Source organism: Poeciliopsis prolifica, unplaced genomic scaffold (assembly GCF_027474105.1).
Source record: "Poeciliopsis prolifica strain line A6 unplaced genomic scaffold, Auburn_PproV2 SCAFFOLD065, whole genome shotgun sequence".
Lineage (NCBI taxonomy): Eukaryota > Metazoa > Chordata > Actinopteri > Cyprinodontiformes > Poeciliidae > Poeciliopsis > Poeciliopsis prolifica.
Genome location: NW_026562440.1, coordinates 494,322 through 512,272, shown reverse-complemented (window position 1 = coordinate 512,272; position 17,951 = coordinate 494,322). Strand labels below are relative to the sequence as shown.

The 17,951-nt window shown below is 38.5% G+C and overlaps 1 protein-coding gene across 1 annotated transcript; it reads left to right on the top strand.

Annotated features, from left to right (window-relative positions):
• Window positions 1-3,896: 3,896 nt before the first annotated feature.
• Window positions 3,897-16,624, top strand: si:dkey-206f10.1 (adenylate cyclase type 8). Its single transcript, XM_055019975.1, has 21 exons — window positions 3,897-4,177; window positions 5,747-5,955; window positions 6,242-6,976; window positions 7,471-7,620; window positions 7,971-8,101; window positions 8,359-8,470; window positions 8,743-8,870; window positions 9,890-10,048; window positions 10,149-10,383; window positions 10,486-10,656; window positions 10,787-10,887; window positions 11,251-11,452; window positions 11,789-11,881; window positions 12,893-13,053; window positions 13,154-13,235; window positions 13,354-13,512; window positions 14,051-14,197; window positions 14,340-14,432; window positions 14,660-14,774; window positions 15,101-15,303; window positions 15,740-16,624. The coding sequence occupies exons 2-21, from the start codon at window positions 5,782-5,784 to the stop codon at window positions 15,953-15,955; spliced, it is 3,567 nt and encodes a 1,188-aa protein (XP_054875950.1). The 5' UTR covers window positions 3,897-4,177; window positions 5,747-5,781; the 3' UTR covers window positions 15,956-16,624.
• The last annotated feature ends 1,327 nt before the right edge of the window (window positions 16,625-17,951 follow it).

Sequence of the window (17,951 nt, the reverse complement as noted above, 5' to 3'; positions counted from 1 at the left end):
AATGCGGACAGCAATGTTATGAAAACGAATATGGATTGCTAGAGGTTTGCTTTTCCTTGCTATAACTTAAACATCACCGATTATATAGACTTGGTGGCTATGTAGTGTGAATGTTCACATGATATGTGAACAAAATATAAACCTTGTACCTTGTTTACACAACACTGTTCTAAGTTAACCTAGCGTTTGTTTATGCTACTTGTTCAGCATGCTAACACCTGCTGTTTCTAACATAACATTACTGAATGACAGCAAAGCTTACCATTAAGCGAAAACAAAATCCTCAAAGCCTTTAGCATGCAACGAGTTAATGTAGACCACGTTATTTCAAGTTAAATTATACTAGAGGGAGTAGTCATTTGGCTCAGGCCAGCGTTAAATCCCTTTAGCCCCGAGCAGATGACGCCTAGCTGCTAACTGTGACAACCCACCAGGGGACCCCTCGGACACCACCTTGTTGTCAAGTTTGAACATAATTAGCTCGCATCCTGTGTTGTCTGTATCCTGTGTTGTCTGTCTGACAAAGCTGTTGGCTGTATACTGCAAATATGATGTTATAGAAATAGCAATGATCAGAATACTAATACATAAACATAAAACTATTAAACATGTTTGTGTGAACATTAATCAAATTCTGAAAACACCCTCTAATATAGCTGGCCTCCTCATGCTGAAGTAATGTGTCTGATGTTTGTGATGCACATTTAGATCTAGAAATTAGTTTCATCAAATAGGCTTATATTTTATTTCTAAAGTATATGCCTGCTGTAAGACTCCACATTTTGTCACAGCCAAAAATGTCAGCATTTATTTACATTTACGTGATAGAGGAGTACAAAGTTTCACATAATTGAGGAGTTGGGGGGGAGATGAATGATTTTCAGCATTGTTTTACAAATAAACATCTAAAATGTGTGGCATGCATTTGTACAAGCAATCAGCCTCACGCCACTGGTCCACTAGTGTTTAATATTCCCAGAATAAGAACAGCAGTTTTGTGAGGTTCGTGTTTCGTTTACAGGATGGCGAAGACTGTAGAGTACGCCATAAGTTTAGCAAGTTTAAAGCAGGTTTAGGTTTTAAAATAATATTCCAAGCTTCAAACACAATGTGCTTTTCAATCCATTGTCACAAAATATACAGAGTATGGCACAACAGCAAGCTAAGGATTGGTAAAATTAACTTAAAGTCACATTATTATCGTCACTTTTATTTATAAAAGTAACTGTTAAAAATCTTTACAACTTATTTGCAGACTTTTTAGGCAACTTTATGGCCGTGACTGTATGTCACTGCTAACACAGCCCCACAAACACTCAAGTGTTGAAGTCAGGATTCAAGACTTGAGTCTTGTTCTGAATTGAAAAAGCTTAAAATCACTTAGAGAACAAAATATGTTGGAGGATGGCTTATTTTATTGTATGTCAAAGAAACTAATTTGTGAAATATTATCTAAGTTAAATAAATGTTGTGAAAAGTTATGTGAATATGAGTGGGTAATGGCACAAAAAGTGTTAAAAAAAGACTGTGAAATCAAGTTAAACCTGTTACTTCAAATAGACCTGAGGCAGAGTCCTTTCAAGACTCTGCTTTTGTCCCCAATTGATCTACACTTTATTTATAGCTGCTATTTATAACCTACTGTTCTTTATCTAAGCAAAATATAGCTTGACCAACTACTGCTAGCACTGCCTTCCTATGATAACACTTTAAGATTTCAGCAATTTGACCCAGAAGTATGTAATGTATCGCAATGCAGGACGCAAAAGTGCTAAGAGTTATCGTTGTTGCACACCGGCGGACATAAATAGATGTGTGTCTGGTATCAGTGAGGTTCTTGGCACGGTTTCCCAGGCCATAGGGTCAGTTCTGTTGTTAGTTTGGCTTTGGTGCAAATGAGAATTATCTAATTACTGGGCATCCAAAGCAGTTGGTCTTAACACTAATCTGTATCTAGGCTTGTGCCCAAACCAGCATCACGTGTTGAATGAAACTGTGAATTAAATGCAAGCAGATGACCAACAGTAACAATCAGAAGATTTAAAACCCCAAAAGCGATATTCGCTGCTTTCCTCCTCCTTCACAGCATCACATGAGACGCATCAAAAGGCTCTTCACTGTTATGCGTTGCTTTGTGAGTGGAAGACGATGGTTTGATTTCAGTTGTGGTATAAGTTATGTGCTCCAGACCTGAAGACCAGCTATGTTTAGAAGCACAGTAATCGGCATAAAAGGTTTGAGCAACATAGCCGCACAGGGACAGATGGAAGCATATCAGATCAGCCTTAGGGGCTTTGAGTGTTGCCTGGAAACAATTAGCAGTTTAAAAAACTTTAAACAGCTTACCACCACCGAGACGCGGGAATTATGTGGCAAGTGAGAAAAAGTGCTCCGCAATACTCAGGACTGTTGCTCTCGATAATACAGATTTTATTCATTATACACAGGAGTCCTCAAAGCACCAAACCCTCTCATTTATCTCCCCTTTTTCACAAACAGTTGAGATAAACTGTGTTAAATTTTTTTGTGACTCAAGCATCTAATCCTAATTTTAGTTTTTCTTCATGAATGTTTTATTAATTTTTTTTTATTATTGATATTCATCTCTCTTTGTCTGATTTTGAAACATTAGAATCATGCATTTTTTTATTTCACAAGACAAACCAACACAAACACGGAGGAAGTGGAGGAAAACGACATGTAACTATTATTTTCAAATTAAAATCCTAAAGGTGTGGTGTTCAGTCTTCCTATCAAAGCACCTGCAAAAACATTTTAAAAGTTTTTCACGGTACGTTACTGTTAGATGTTCACATCTAGACACTGAAATGTTTGTCAAGTCATCTTTGAAAAATAGTTCAGGCTCATTGTGGAGAGTGTCTGGAAACATTTTACATTCTTCCACAATTGTTTTGATTGGGTATGAGTCTGAGCTTTGTCAAGATCATTTTAACGGGTGCACATGTAATTTGATCAAAGCCATGCCATCGTAGCTCAGGTTGTACGTTAGGCTTGGTGTCTTGCTGGAAGGTGAATACCTGCCCCACATACAGCATTTTATATGTATACAAATACTGCAAGAAAACAATCAGTTTCAATTAGCAACAGAAAAAAGCCTACCATGGAAGATAGAGGACCTAATCAAAAGGTTCTAATAGAGCTTTTACAAATAATAACCTGTAAAGATCCGCTTATCTGCGATCCGGCTCCGGACAAGCGGAAGAAAATGGATGGATGGGTGGATTTTTGTGTGTAATTAAAGTTAAATAACCAGTGTCTGTGTGAAAAAATAGTGGGGTACTTGTATAAAAGGCATAAACAGTGCTGGACTATTCTTACAGTATTTAAAATATAAAATTGGTTTAGATTGGTTATAATTTCATGAAACACAAAGCACAGGCTTAGCGCACAAAATCTTAAAGAAGCATCTTTATTAGCCAAATGAATCTCTGCTTTTACCTTTAAAACAATCTGTTTTAAGAGAAAGTACAACACAGGTAGTTTCATTTGCATGCAGCCGAATCCCTTCTGGGTGCTGTAGAGGAGGTGGGTGAGTCAGCCTGGCTGTTTTTGCGCCGGCAGATTCTAAAGACCTTTTGGCAGTGTTTTTATTTGTATACAGCCTGTACAGACAGATCATGCAGGGTGCGAGAAATCGCCTCTGTGACACAGTGAACTACATGAATAAGACTGCATGGAAAGAGAGTCGCGAATATGGTTCTGTTCTAATGCTATTTCACTGATGTGTCTGTGTTGTCTTAAATAGATGAGAGTGTTGCATTTATCCTGGCCCCATCTTGAGGACAGTGAACTCAGCTTTGCAGGGCAAAGAGAGTGGCTGCTGACTAATTAATCCTCTTAGTGTTCCTCACTCCGCAGCTTCGCTTTGTGGCAGTTGTTGACTTCATTTCAAACGCGTCCAGGTGGTGACCTAACTTACCGGAAGCGAGTTCACACATCTTTGATGGGAAGATAACTTTAGTGCCGGAGAGTCCTCTTTACCTCAGGATTTACACTATTCTTTTTTCCCTGTATGGGATACATCTTTATTATGATATCTGTCTACGATTGCTGTCCAATGGAGTCAGCAGAAGTGGATTATGACAAGCTGGTTACATCTATCCTAGGACAAGTGCTGGATTTGAGGAGTGGGGGCATAATATGTAAAACAAAAGAGGTTAGTAACCTACATGATACAAATTACACAGAATAGTTGCAAAAACAGTATACAGGACTCCAGCATTGAAACATACATATTGGTAACTGACAGGCTCAAGTAATTAAACATGATTCACAAAGACAAACTCTGCTTGTTCCCACTTTTATTTCCTTTTTTCTAAATGCCCAAATGACAAAGCGTTTTTTATAAACAGATATATATATATAGTTTTTTTTTTTTACATCCAGCCTGTTGTGTGTGTGGACGCTTAATCTTTGAGAGAAGAAGATTGGTGATAGTGGACTTTTAGAGACTTGAATGCAGGCAAGAAGGACCTGGAGGAGTTTAACTCTCCATAAACCAGCTCAGAGCTAATTCTGGCTACCAGATAATTCAGTTGAAAGCTGCCTTCCTCACAGCACACGCCAACATGTGGAGCCAACAAGTCTTATTTTGAGTGTTTGCTGCATACCCAAATCTGCCTCAGGAATCTCAAAACAGATCAAATTATACATTTTTGTACCTTTTTAGTTGGTAGAAGAAGGTATAAAACGAGCTAAATTTAAGCTATAATTAACATTACCTTGTTATCTTTAGAATTTAAGAAATGTACTCCTTTATGACTTATTCATAAGTACCAAAACTGTGTTGCAGTTTTGGAGATATAATTAAAGTAAATTGTTTTAATGAAAGTGGTCAAATTAATATGCATATTCTAAAATTTCATCAGAGCTTCAAAGCTCCATTTTAAATCCTAAAACTTTGTTCATATATGCATGAACAGAAATGTTGAAAACATTAAATGTTGAAGCAGAAGTGGATTATGACAAGCTGGTTACCTCTTCCTTCCTTTTCTGATTTGCAATGATACAACAACTAACTTCAGTGATTTTCTTAAAAACAAGAAATGACAAGTTGGAATTTATGACCAGTAAATTAAGAATTTTTGCACATTGCTGATATTTTAAAGAATGAATCAACACAAATTGTATGTTGGATAATCATTTCATCTCAGGAAAACAGTTGTTCTCAGTTGTTCAAATGAACAACACAGTTTATATTAGATTAGGAACCTTATGCTATCTGTGAAACATGGGTTTGCTGCATGACAGATTACCATTGATGGAACCTGGGTGTATTTAGATAATGCTTAGATATCAAAAAGCAGCTACACAACTTGGACAAGTGCTGAGTGGTTAAAAGCACAGACAGTTCTGCTCAATAGTCAACTCCAAGAACTGACCCGATTCCAATTAGAAAGGTTAAGTGAGAGTCTGAGTTGAAGAGTGTATGAATAACATCAGTGTCTTTAGCGTCCTGGAAATAAAACTTCTCTGCACAAAGGAATTGGTAAAAATGACAAGATCGACATTATCTCTCTTAATTCGAGCCATTTTTCTGAAGAAGTTTGGTATGCAAATGCAGCAGATTTGAGCAAATTAACAAATTCCAATGTAGTTGCAGTGAAACCGGTATCACATTTTTTATTGAAATTGGTTTGAAAACGGTAGAAGATTTTAAGGCTCCATGTTGAAATTGTTCGCGTCTGATTGCCACTGTTTCTCCTTCCCTCTGGTACACCTCAAGTCTTCAGCTTCCTCCTGATCTAAGCCCACCGGGTGATGCCAGCTGAGGTCACCATGGTGACCTATGCTGACACCAGGCAGGTCTCTCCGATGGAGCTTCATGAACCTCCATGTCTGAGTGCCACACTGTCTCCTGGGCTCAGGCGGAAAAAGATGCTGTGGCAGAACGCAGTGAAACACATCGTTACCCAACAAGAGCTCAGCTCTCAGGTGATTCACGGTTCAGTCTATACCTTGGTTTTTCTGTGTTTAGGTTGCATTTGAAGTTGAGTAACACTTCAACTCAATTCCACCCAGTTTGGGTCTCGTAGTAAAATAGAACCTCCGCATGATGCTCCACAGTCAAAATTGTGAAAATGCGCCAGTTATTTCACTCACTTTCTTTAGAATATGACAAAAGTAGACCATAGACAATGAGAAAAAGTGAAAAACCATGTTTTCTTTCTCTAGTAAAGCCATTTTCCATTGCAAACCACTGATTTCCTTTTTTCATCAGGTGGGCGTGGAACCAGCTCGAAAAATCTTTGTGACTGATACCTACATCGATGAGATCAACAATCAAATCCGCAGCAACGCCTCCCGGGGAGTCACAAAACGCCGCTCCTCCATATTCAGAGTCCATAGTCGAACCTCCACCAGCACGCATGGCAGCATCAGGGTTCCAACGCAGCACTACACCAGCGACGCTGACTTCTTTGTCCACTGGTGTAACACTGTTCACAGTGTTTACATACCCATGCTGGGGCACACCTTCAAATCCCGCGATCTGGAGAAACTCTACCAGCAATACTCCTCTCACCAGAGGAGGAACTCTCTCGCCATCACCAATGTAATCGATGCAGTGACTAAGCTCCACATGTTGGTTCTGTATCTGGCACTGGCCCCGGATGCTGTTACGGATCGTTTGCGTGGCTATTTGACTGGCATCTTCATGGTGCTAGCTATAGCTCTTTGCATTCTGGTATTAACCTGCAAAGACTCCATGTCCCCACAGTGGCTCCATTATGCTGGCATTGCAAGTTGGCTGTCACAGACCACACAGATCCTAGGGGGCCTGGCCTATGGACTAGAAAAAGACCCATCATGGTATATTTTGTTCACATTGTTTGCAACATACACATTGCTGCCATTACCTCTGCTGTGGGCAATGTGTGCTGGCTTCCTCACCCCAATACTGCACATTTTGATGGAGATATGGTTCCACTACAATGATGCTTTGCTTTTGAATAAGGTAAGTAAATCAAATAGGAAAAGATTAGTTTTCACACACAAAAAAAAAATCCTTCTGGAGACTCACAAGAAAAAAATTACAACATGGTAAAAAAGACAAGTGTCTCTAAAAAGAAGAAACATGTATGACCATTAATGTAAGAAGAAGCATTTGAAATTTGAATCCCAGTGAGGAATCTGCAAGACAGGAGAGACGTGCTTGTGAAGTGGCTTTTGGACATGACATGAGTGGCTGTGTTCTGGACTAAATTAAGTTTTATGAGTGACTTTCTGTGGTAGACAAGAGAGTAGGGAGATGAAGATAAGGACCGTCGGTGGATTCTGTTGTGCTGGACAAGGTTCCAGGAAATGCCTAAATAAAACTCATTTCTTTTTGTTCTTACTTTATTTTGTTGTTAGCTAGTGATTTCCTTCAACCTTTTTTCATCCAAATGTTCTAGATTTTATCGTTTGAAATAACATTTTGAAAATGTCTCACATCAACTCTGATTCCAGGTGTTTGCCAAAGGCCTGCTGTACATGGGCATGAACACAGCTGGCTTGTTCATCCATTATCTGACAGACCACTCCCAGCGGCAGGTTTTTCTGGAGACGCGGCGCTGCATTGAGGGTCGCCTTAAACTTGAGCAAGAGAACCAAAGACAGGTACAAAGTGACAACAAACAAAAAAATCACCAGTTTTTAATTTCTCAAATTTTTATTTTCATTCAGCCTTTTAGATAATTACCAATCAACCAATTAAATTTTATTTGCATAGCACATTTCAGCATCAGGGTATTTCAAAGTGCATTACATTGTCACAAACACAAAAACACAAAGTTATGGAACAGAATCAACAATCAAAACATTACAAGTGCCATCGTTAAATTTGTAATTGATTACATTTCAAATACAACTGTAAACAGGTGGGTTTTTAGTCCAGCTATATTGTCATTCTTTTACATTTTCCTTGAACTGCCAGTCATTGATTACTTCCTTGTGCTGTCGCCTGACAGGAGCGACTGGTCCTGTCAATCCTCCCTCGTTTTGTTGCTTTAGAAATGATCGCTGACATGAGCGCCCTGGAGAACGAACTCAACCCTCACGAGTTTCATAAGATCTACATCCACCAGTATAAAGATGTCAGGTACTTACACTGGCACACATTTTTGATTGTGGCTCTGCGATTCATGACCTTTATGATTGTGGACCTCTTGATTGCCATTCATAAAATAAATATGTTCAAATATGAATTAAATGAAAGGTTTTTTAATTAGGCAAACATTAAAATGTAAAATTCGAAATGTAAGATTTTGAATTAGGCAAACAATAATTTTGTCCTGACTCATTAAAGATGTCTAAATTGCCCTTTAAATCCTATTCTTGTTTCTGTCTTCTCTCTAGCATTCTTTTTGCAGACATTAAGGGCTTCACCCAGTTGTCTATAAACCTATCAGCCAAGGAAATGGTTCTAACCCTTAATGAGCTCTTTGGACGCTTTGACCGACTCGCTGAGGTCAGAACCTGCATCATTTCTCTGTGACCTCTCACATTGATCGGACAATAATCAATCTGTTACATATTGAGTTATTTTTTTTTGTAATGTTCACATATTGACGTCTAATGTTGTTTTTTTTTTAATTAAAATTAATTGCAGTTCAACAACAAATATTAAGCTTCTTTTACTCATGTGTTATGTCCTAATTTTTTCACAGCTGTGTATATTAAATTATATATTTTTTCTGTTGGCTGTACTCTAAATAGCTATTCTTTTATATCTTATCACAGGAGCATCACTGTTTGCGGATAAAGATACTGGGAGACTGTTACTATTGTGTTTCAGGAGTACCGGAGCCGCAGCTTGCTCATGCACGTCACTGCGTAGAAATGGGCCTGGCTATGATCAGCACAATACGGTCAGAGTTAATGTCCTTACAGAAAGAGAGTGATATATAATGAGTGTGCATACCTGGATTGTGTGAATAAATGAAAACACAAACACTGGTTTCTTTGAACAGGCTCTCAAGATTGCTGAGTTTGGGATCTCTTATGCTTTCTTCTTTTTGACGTGTTCAACTAGTTTCTTTCCAGTTAAAATCTGATCTGAAAATCTTTTCAGTTAAAAGCTTGATTTTATGTCAAGCTTCAATAAAGCTTGACATAAAATCATACAGAAACATATATTTCTGTATATTTCCCAGCCTGCATATCTAGGTGGGCCGTATACGGGATAAATGGGGGCAAACAATATGGGTTCCAAAATTTTTGGTTGTGGTTTCCATGGTGGCCCTACATGGGTTTGCCCAGATAGACAACCTATTTGGTCCTCATGTTTTATCTAACCTAATCAGACCAAAGAAAAGAATCCCAGTTAAAGTTTAAGTACCCAGTGAGCAGTGGGTTTGATTTTAGCACTGAAATTTCATAAAATCCACAGAGAAGTTTGGTAGTAAGGCTAGAAAGACCTCAAAAGTGCATTTTGATTCTAAAAAAAGTAATTTTATCTCCTTTTTTAGATGTTATATTTTGATAATAATATTAGTGAGGAAGATTCTGTATTTTATTTTTTGTCCAAAAAATACAAATACGCCATACTGAAGGAGACAAAACATGTTTTAACACAAAGTGCTTTAAAACATCTGAGCTGTTCAGAATGTGCACTGACAGCATCATTCATCAGAGATCAAGTTCAGTTTGTTGCTGTGAGAAAAATAATTTTCGACCCACACTGAGTACCTCTGCGACAGAGCTGTTCTGAACACAGACAAGACGCATCTCTTCTCCTCTTCTTTATGAGGGGGCACTGAGGTTGTTAAAAGGAAATGCCTCTAAAAAATTACTTAAAACTCTAAAATGATATCAGGTGATGCTTGATCATGAGTTTTATAGTTGTTGGGATCAGTAAAGTTTTTTTTAATTGCTTTAATAATGCCAGACTCGTCCAGAAGCACCTGAACTTTGACTTGAACATGAGGATTGGTATCCATTCCGGCTCCGTCCTCTGTGGGGTGCTGGGCTTGCAGAAATGGCAGTTCGATGTCTGGTCCTGGGATGTGAGCATTGCCAACAAGCTGGAAGCAGGAGGAATACCTGGGTGGGTGTAATATGAATAAGCACAGAAAAGCACCTGAATGGTCTCTTTTGACGTGATGAAAAGATGTGTAACCCGTGTTTGTTTTTTGTCACTTATCCAGACGTATCCACATCTCCAGGGCCACCCTGGATTGCCTGGGAACTACATACAAGACAGAAGACGGTCATGGTCGTGACAGGAATGAGTTTCTGCGAAAGCACAACATCGACACCTTCCTTATTTGTCCTCAAGAAGGCAGGACTCAAGACGACCATCCCGAGCCCATTAAAGTCCAGAAGAACATTCGGACCTGGAACCCAGAAGTCCCTTTTGGTCATGCTATCGATATGAACTGCGTAAGTGAAGGGACACAAAATAGATTTAAGGAGTTTACATTTATGTGCTTATTATTTAGCTTTTTATTTGCTTCAGTCTTTTTTGATGTTGCTCCTTCACAGATTCTGGCCTCTTTCACCAACGGCTCTCTGCCCAGTTTATGGCAGTGCACCTCCAGAGAGATAAACAAACGCATCAAACACGCTATCGAGGTTCGAAGCAGCGAGCGCATGCGCAAGGAGCACATCACTGCTCTGACCCTGGTGTTCAAAGACACACACTTAGAGAACAAGGTACAGCATAGCTGCAGTTCATAATCAGTCTATGGAGGTAATGTACTTTTTCTTAGTATTAAGAAATTAATATGACAGATTTTTCTAAATAGTTTAAATTAACTAAAACAAGTTACTTTGTTGTATTTAGTTCTCCCAGATCAGAGATGAAATGTTTAACTCCAACATGGTCTGCTCCTTCATCGTGCTCCTCTTCCTCATGGCTGCCCAGGCCATCATTCCTACTCCCAGGTTTGAAGATGCTAAGTTGTTTAATGTTTTTTTGTGATGCAGGAAGCATGAAGAATTAAAGTTGCAGAATATTAAAGACATGGAACATTACACCTAAATATTTGATAGACTATTTAAGAGATTACCAGCATTTAAGAAAAATAATGACGTCTCAAAAAACAACTGTGAGATAAAGAACTAAAAAAGACATAAGCAAAACTATACTTTTTGGAATTGTTCCAAAAAATTTGAGTGAAAAAAACCCCAAAACAATCAAATGCAAGATGGCAGGGAATGACAAAATTTTCTTGCCATCCTGTTCGATTTTCTGTCCTGGATAAACATTTTTCCTCTTCTTGTCCTTGCTGGGTGCTCCACCTGCAGAATGTTCCCCGCTGTCCTCCAGTTTTCCCTCTTTCTTCTTGCCTATTTGCTACTGCTGCTGGTTGCCCTGGCCGAGGAGTTCAAGTGGACTCCAGCCGCTTTGCAGAAGTTCTGCTGCTGGATCCATGAAAACAACAGCGCCCGAAACCTCCTCACTCTCACAGCCATCTTCACCAACTTTAGCTTGGCGTCGACAGACTTGGTGAGGGTCGGAATGGACACAAGGGATGGGAAAATTAACACACTTTTTGTTCATTTGATGTTTCCCGTTTGCTTTTTGGACCAAATTTACAGCCGATTTATTAAGGAAATACAACATTTATTTCACAAGTGCATAGAATGAAAACGTGCATCTTCACAAGTATCATGCAAAGTTTCCATGATGAAAGCTTGTTTGTTGCTGCCACCATGTGGCCAAAGATCTCCTGCTGTAACTTGGCCAAAATAGTTCAGCACTTTGTTTGCAAGTACACGAATTAATAAAATTCAAATAGGTCATGGAAAGTGAACAGTTTTTCACGTTGTGTGTTGCATCCAGGTGTGGTGTGTCCTAACAGCCTCTGGAGAAGCTGACATTATGGAGAAGAAGAGCCCAGGCTCACATTCATTCTCCATCTGCATTTATCCTGAGGTAGAGGCAGAATGGTTTGGTTTCATCTTGTTTCACATACTGGTCCCATCACATTTTATTTTCTTTAACACAATGTCAAAAATGTATTTTTCTAGGCCACACTCTTTGGCCCTCCGGATAAAGATGCAACATTTCTTTGTACATTGTCTCTTCTATGTTTCTTCAGTTTTTATATCACATTTGGGTAATTGCAAACACCCTTCAGTGACCAATTTTCCATTTTCTGGCAAAGGCAACTAAATTTTTATTTAAAACTTTCTAGTATTTGAAAGACTTCATGATGTCTTGATCTTTAATTACATTTCCAAGTGCTTTGGAATAGCAACAGACCCAAAGCATCACACATCCTTTACTGTGCTCAACAGTGACATTAATTACTTTCTCTCATATTCACGCTTTGCTTCAGCACATATCCAACCAAAGTGTTTGCATGACGATGCTACGGAAAGTGAACATGCAGAGATGCTTCACTTTTTTTTATCAGTTTATCAGTTCCAGTCAGGGTGGTAGTAATGTGAGTTTAGTTACATTTGTGATGGTAGGACAGAAGTTGTTTGATTTTTTTTTTTCTTTTGTTTGTTTTGTTTTGGCATGGCATTCTCCCAGACGACTGATTGGCAAATAAAAGTCATATTTTTTTAATGTAATCCTGAGCCCCCAAGATTCTTCTATGCAAAAAAGTATTGTATTTATCATCTTACTTCCATGTATCTGCCAACGTACTGTCAGGAGGGTTAGAGAAATCCTCCACTGCATTCACAGTGTTGTGGAACTAAAACTCCTGGATTACTTAGAAAAAGTTCCTAAACACTGGTCAACTTAAAGGAAAATATTTGCTCAAGACTGAATTGAAAAAGGCTTTAGCTTCTTTTTTAACTGCGTTATGAGGACTCCCACTGATTGGATTGAAGGACTTTTACGCATCTCCAACGGGGTTTTCAATAAATGTGGAGAGCGCTGTCGATAACTCTAGATTATAATCTTCCTGTCCTCTCTGCTGCAATCCTCTAGATCTTCGTGCTGAGTGGCGTGGTCGCCATGGTGACGTGTGCCGTGTTTCTGCGCCTGAACTCCCTGCTGAAGCTGGCGGTGCTGCTGCTGGTGGTGATGGTGTACTCCTACCTCATACACCTCGCCTTTGTCACGCTCACACGTAGCGACGCCCAGCACAGGTCAGTTTGTTTACGGTTGATTTTACATTTTGCCAGCAAGCCGGTCCGTTCGAATGCAAGATGTATTTGTAACATTTTTTATTCCTCTCTGTTTTCTCAGGTCCCACTATATCAGGAGAAAATGTATTTCTATTCTTCTCATGGCGATGTTTATTGTAGCTGTCTTCTACAACGGGCGGCAGGTATTTGTGAGCTGATTATTTTCTCTGTTTTCCCTGTTCATTGTGTCGCTGAGACGTCTTCATGTTTTCAACCTGCATTCCAAAGTGGATGGTGACTCTGTCTCTGTTTGCGTTCCAGTGGGAGGCCACTGCCAGACTGGACTTCTTGTGGCGTCTGCAGGCTCAGCAGGAGGTGGAGGACATGAGGGAGCTGCGAGAACACAACGAGTGTTTGTTGCACAACATCCTGCCCTTGCATGTCGCACAGCATTTTCTGGAGCGCAGCAGACACGATGAGGTAAGGGTGGCATCTCTTCCCAGAGGCTGCAGAGTCATTTCTGTGAATGCACAACCTGGGTTAGCGCTGAATGATAAACGTTGACGCACCGATCGGGCTTTTCCTGGCCGATACCAATGTCCAGTATTTTTTTTAAGTGGAAATCCTTCAGATTTTACCTGACTCTGATCTTTTATATTATAAAGGCTCAACTTTCTTTGAGAAAGGGGAAATGTGCAGCGAGTTCTTCGATAGAATTTTCACAAAAAAATGTAGGAATCACAAGATCATGTTGATTATGTTCCAAATCATTATCAGACCCCAAAATTAAAACATCAGACTGAATTAAAAAAAGGCTTTAGCTTCTTTTTTTAACTGCATTAAAAAACAACAGCTGACATGTTGTTGGTTGTTGTGCATATTGACCAAAACTGGTAGTTTTAATGCATTTAATGAGTAAAGGAAAAATCTGCAATCAACGGAAAATTTGTTGCTTCAGGTCTCCAGCTGTTTGATCAATTAATCCCTATTAATGTGTTTGTCACAATTTTCTCTGTAGGACCTTTATTCCCAGTCCTACGATGAAGTGGGTGTTATGTTTGCTTCTGTTGCCGGGTTTGATGAGTACTTTGAGGAGAAGGAGGTCAAACATGAAGGAGTGGACTGTCTCCGACTGCTTAACGAGATCATAGCCGGCTTCGATGAGGTGAGTATGTAGCAGGAGACCCTGGGATCTGTATTAGTTTGCCTCTTGGAAGAACTACTATGTGCATGGCAAAAAATACAGAAATAATGACAAAGCACAGATGTAAAAAAATTAAGCTTTTGTACTGTTGTCTTCGAACAAGCTATTGGAGGAATCTTACTTCCACTACGTGGAGAAGATCAAGACAATTGGAAGTTGTTACATGGCAGCGTCTGGTTTAGCTCCAAACAAACAGGTGAGATTTTACACTTTCATTGTTTTACCTAAAATAGATCCAGTACTCCAACATTTCTGTTCTGTTGTTAATAAAACAGAAAGTAAGACAGAATGACTTAGATGAGTGTATATAAACTTCTTCCACTGTTCTATGTAACTTATTGGATCATCAGATTAAGTTTATTTAAATTTTATTTCTGGAACATGACTTGGCTTCACGGGCAATCAATCTGCATTTTTTTCTAGGGATCATTGGATGAGTGGAATCACTTGAGTGAGCTGGTTTTGTTTGCTTTGGCGATGCAGGAGATTTTAAGAGAGATAAACAACCACTCTGCCCAAAGCTTTGGGCTGCGTGTGGGTAAGTAACTGAGCTCCTCCACATAGTTCCTTCCACCCATGTTATAGAAAGCTTAAAAAAGCCTTGTTTTTTGGCACCTTTTTGTTCTTTAAAAACATTTCATTGAAGATGATTCACTTCATGTCTGTCTTACTTATTTGGCTAAATCAATCGATGGCACATTTTCACTTTTCTGGTAGAAGCCACCAGATTTCTATTGACACTTTTCAAGATGCCACACAATCCAAGAAGGTTTTAAAGGCCTATGGACAAGAAACTGTGACGTCCTGTTGTGATGTCTTTGGTCACAAACCTCCAAAGAAACACTTAACACTGGACTCTTCCAGGTATTGCCCACGGACCGGTGATTGCAGGTGTGATCGGTGCCAGCAAACCCCAGTATGATATCTGGGGATCGACAGTAAACTTGGCCAGTCGCATGGACAGCACAGGTGTGAGCGGACGCATTCAGGTTCCTGAGGCCACCCGTAAGATCTTGGCAGAATGGGGATTTGTTCTGGAACTTCGAGGAGAGATATTTATTAAGGGGGTAAGATAAAGTGTCATAAGACTGCAATTTGAAGTCATTTCTAGGCTCAGTTAAGAATAAAAATATTTGAATTCAGACATATACTTTATTTACTTAATTCAGACATATACTTTGAAACGAATAGCAAAAGTGAGGGCTTATTTCTTTCTTTTAACAGCTTTATTCTCGCTTCTCTTCTTTAAAGCTCTGGTTTGTTTAGTGCACATGTACTTTTTCACAATTATGTTCTACTTTGTGTTGATCCACATAAAATATCAGTCGCATACGTAAAATATTTGTTATTGTGACATAACAAGATGTAGGGAAAAAATACCTCAAAAGGGATGAACACTTTTGCAAGACTTTGCTTATATAAACACCGTATACCTTAGTAAATTGCATTGACTGTGACTTAAAAACGATCCTTTACATTTTATTTCTCTACTTGATGCCTTAGGTAAGTGAATGCCACGGGAAAGTTCGTACATATTTCATAACCACCATGCGCAGTAAAAGGGGCAGAGTTGGAGGAGAGAAGTGTTCAGCGGGCCAAGCGGGAGGTCGCATGACCCTGGCCGAAGTGGTGCACGGCCTCGTCCAGGCCAGGCACAAGGAGAAGATGAGAGAAGCCAATGGGAACTTTGGTTTAACCCCCAGCAAACTGCAGTGCTGAGCGCTGCAGGAAGTAAACCAAATGGTCCAAAAATGACGTTTCTCCAAGTTTACAGGACAAAGTAAAAACTTGCCAAAAATTCTTGTTCTGGTTTCCTCTGCACTCCTCCGACTCCGAAGCTGTTTGTGACTTCTTAATCTATGTGGTAAAGGTTCAGAGTGGTGTTGTCTGAATATTGCTTTGAAATTGACTTGAAAACAATTTTTATGCCATTTTATTTAGTTCAGGAAAAGCCAACGATTCTTTGCTGGAATAATATTCTGGCAAGATGACAGACTTTTGAACCAAAACACAGAATACCTCAAGAAGACCAGCTCAAAAGGCCTATTAAACTGTGAACAAATGTTTTCACTTTATTGTTCTTCACCTATTTAGTACCTTTAACAGGTACATTCTGTCTGTTCATGTTATCTCCTGTTTGGTTTCTCTTTTTTTGTCTTTGTATAAATGAAAAACTCATGTAACTCTTCTCTTTTTGTAAAACAAATTATAAAGAATGTAACTTGTTTAATTAACCATATATTTTATAACAGACTTGATGCAGTAGGTGCTTGTTATTTTGTGCTCTTATTGTGCAGTCATAATAAGTAATATACAGATGTTTTTTTTTTAAAGCAAAATATTTCTGTTCATTTTACAGATATGCATTGTATTTATTTTTCTATAATTTCATCCAATAAAATGGGCAAAGGGGAATTTGTGTCTCCTGATTATTTATTTATTTTTGTTTGTTCAAGTTAGTTGTTTTTTTTACTTATATTAAATTGTGTTCTCCTGAGACGTTATTAAAACTCAATTCAATGTTTATGTAATTTCTTCCTCCAACTTAGTACCAGTGTCAAATATTCCCTTTTCCACTTTTTTCTAAATAAATCCCCCAAAAAATTTGCTGCAGGATTTCAGGTTAATCTTAAATGCAACTGTGGATTATAAATCCAATACCTTTAGCAGGTTAGAAGTTTTTTCTTCTTCTTCTTCTTCTAGATTTCACCAGAACACTAGCACCAGACTGTGTAAAGAAATAGTATTTTATAACAGTATTAGTGAAATCTTGAGCTCGACTTTTCTGCATCTCCATTGGTCATGACTGCAGCAATCGCGGGTATACGCTAACAATCGTCTATTTCGAAGATGGTTCACTCGCTGGTATAAAAAAACGTAATAAAAAAAAGATAGTAGCTGAAGACTTAAGGACCCAAGGTTCAGACTAGGAGATTTCCTCAAGAATATAAAATGCATTCAAAATGAAAACGTGAAACAATTTGGATGAAATAAGAAAAATTAGTTGATGTGAAATAAGACTTGCCAGCCAACAACAATAGGAGTTAACCATAAGTAATAAAGATGCAGAACATATAAAGTGCAAATTGAAGAACAGATTACCTGATGCAACGTGATCACATAATGTGTGGAAACAGAAAGATGAGCAATAAAATGTGAAACTATGCAATAAATCTTCAATATTTACATTTTATAAAACCCCCATTACTATGGTGCTCCTAAATAATATTCATGGCAACTAGCTGTCTTTAGTTGTCATATAATTAGTAACTAGAATGTGCCTTTGTGTGATTTTACCTCAATAACCTCACCTTAACATAACTACTGTTGTGTGAAGACTTCAAGAGGTCTTTTTTTAGACATTATTATTGAATAACTCTGAATCTATGACAGAGCACTGATAATCCGTTGTTTGAAAATGGAAAAGGGTGGAAAGGAGAGTATTAATCAGAAAAGCAGCTGAGAAGACACAAGAAAACACTGAGAACTGAAAAAACATTAATCTGCTGGATGTTGAAAATCTAATCATATCTATGTGTTAACATTCCTCAAAAAAAAAAACTCAGACACTTATATTTCCTCAATAATAATAATAATAATCATACTAATAAAATGTTATTATTGTTATTACTTTTAATAAGTTTTTGGAAATCTGTTCAGAGTGAGTGCTCTTCGTTGCAGTGTCCTCTCTGTGGAGGCACGCGGGCTTCGCTGA

Coding starts and splice junctions, on each gene's coding strand:
- si:dkey-206f10.1 (XM_055019975.1), top strand. CDS start 5,782: ATGCCAGCTGAGGTCACCATGGTGACCTATGCTGACACCAGGCAGGTC. Junction 5,956..6,241: donor AACAAGAGCTCAGCTCTCAG/GTGATTCACGGT, acceptor TTTTTTCATCAG/GTGGGCGTGGAACCAGCTCG. Junction 11,882..12,892: donor CCATCTGCATTTATCCTGAG/GTAGAGGCAGAA, acceptor GCAATCCTCTAG/ATCTTCGTGCTGAGTGGCGT.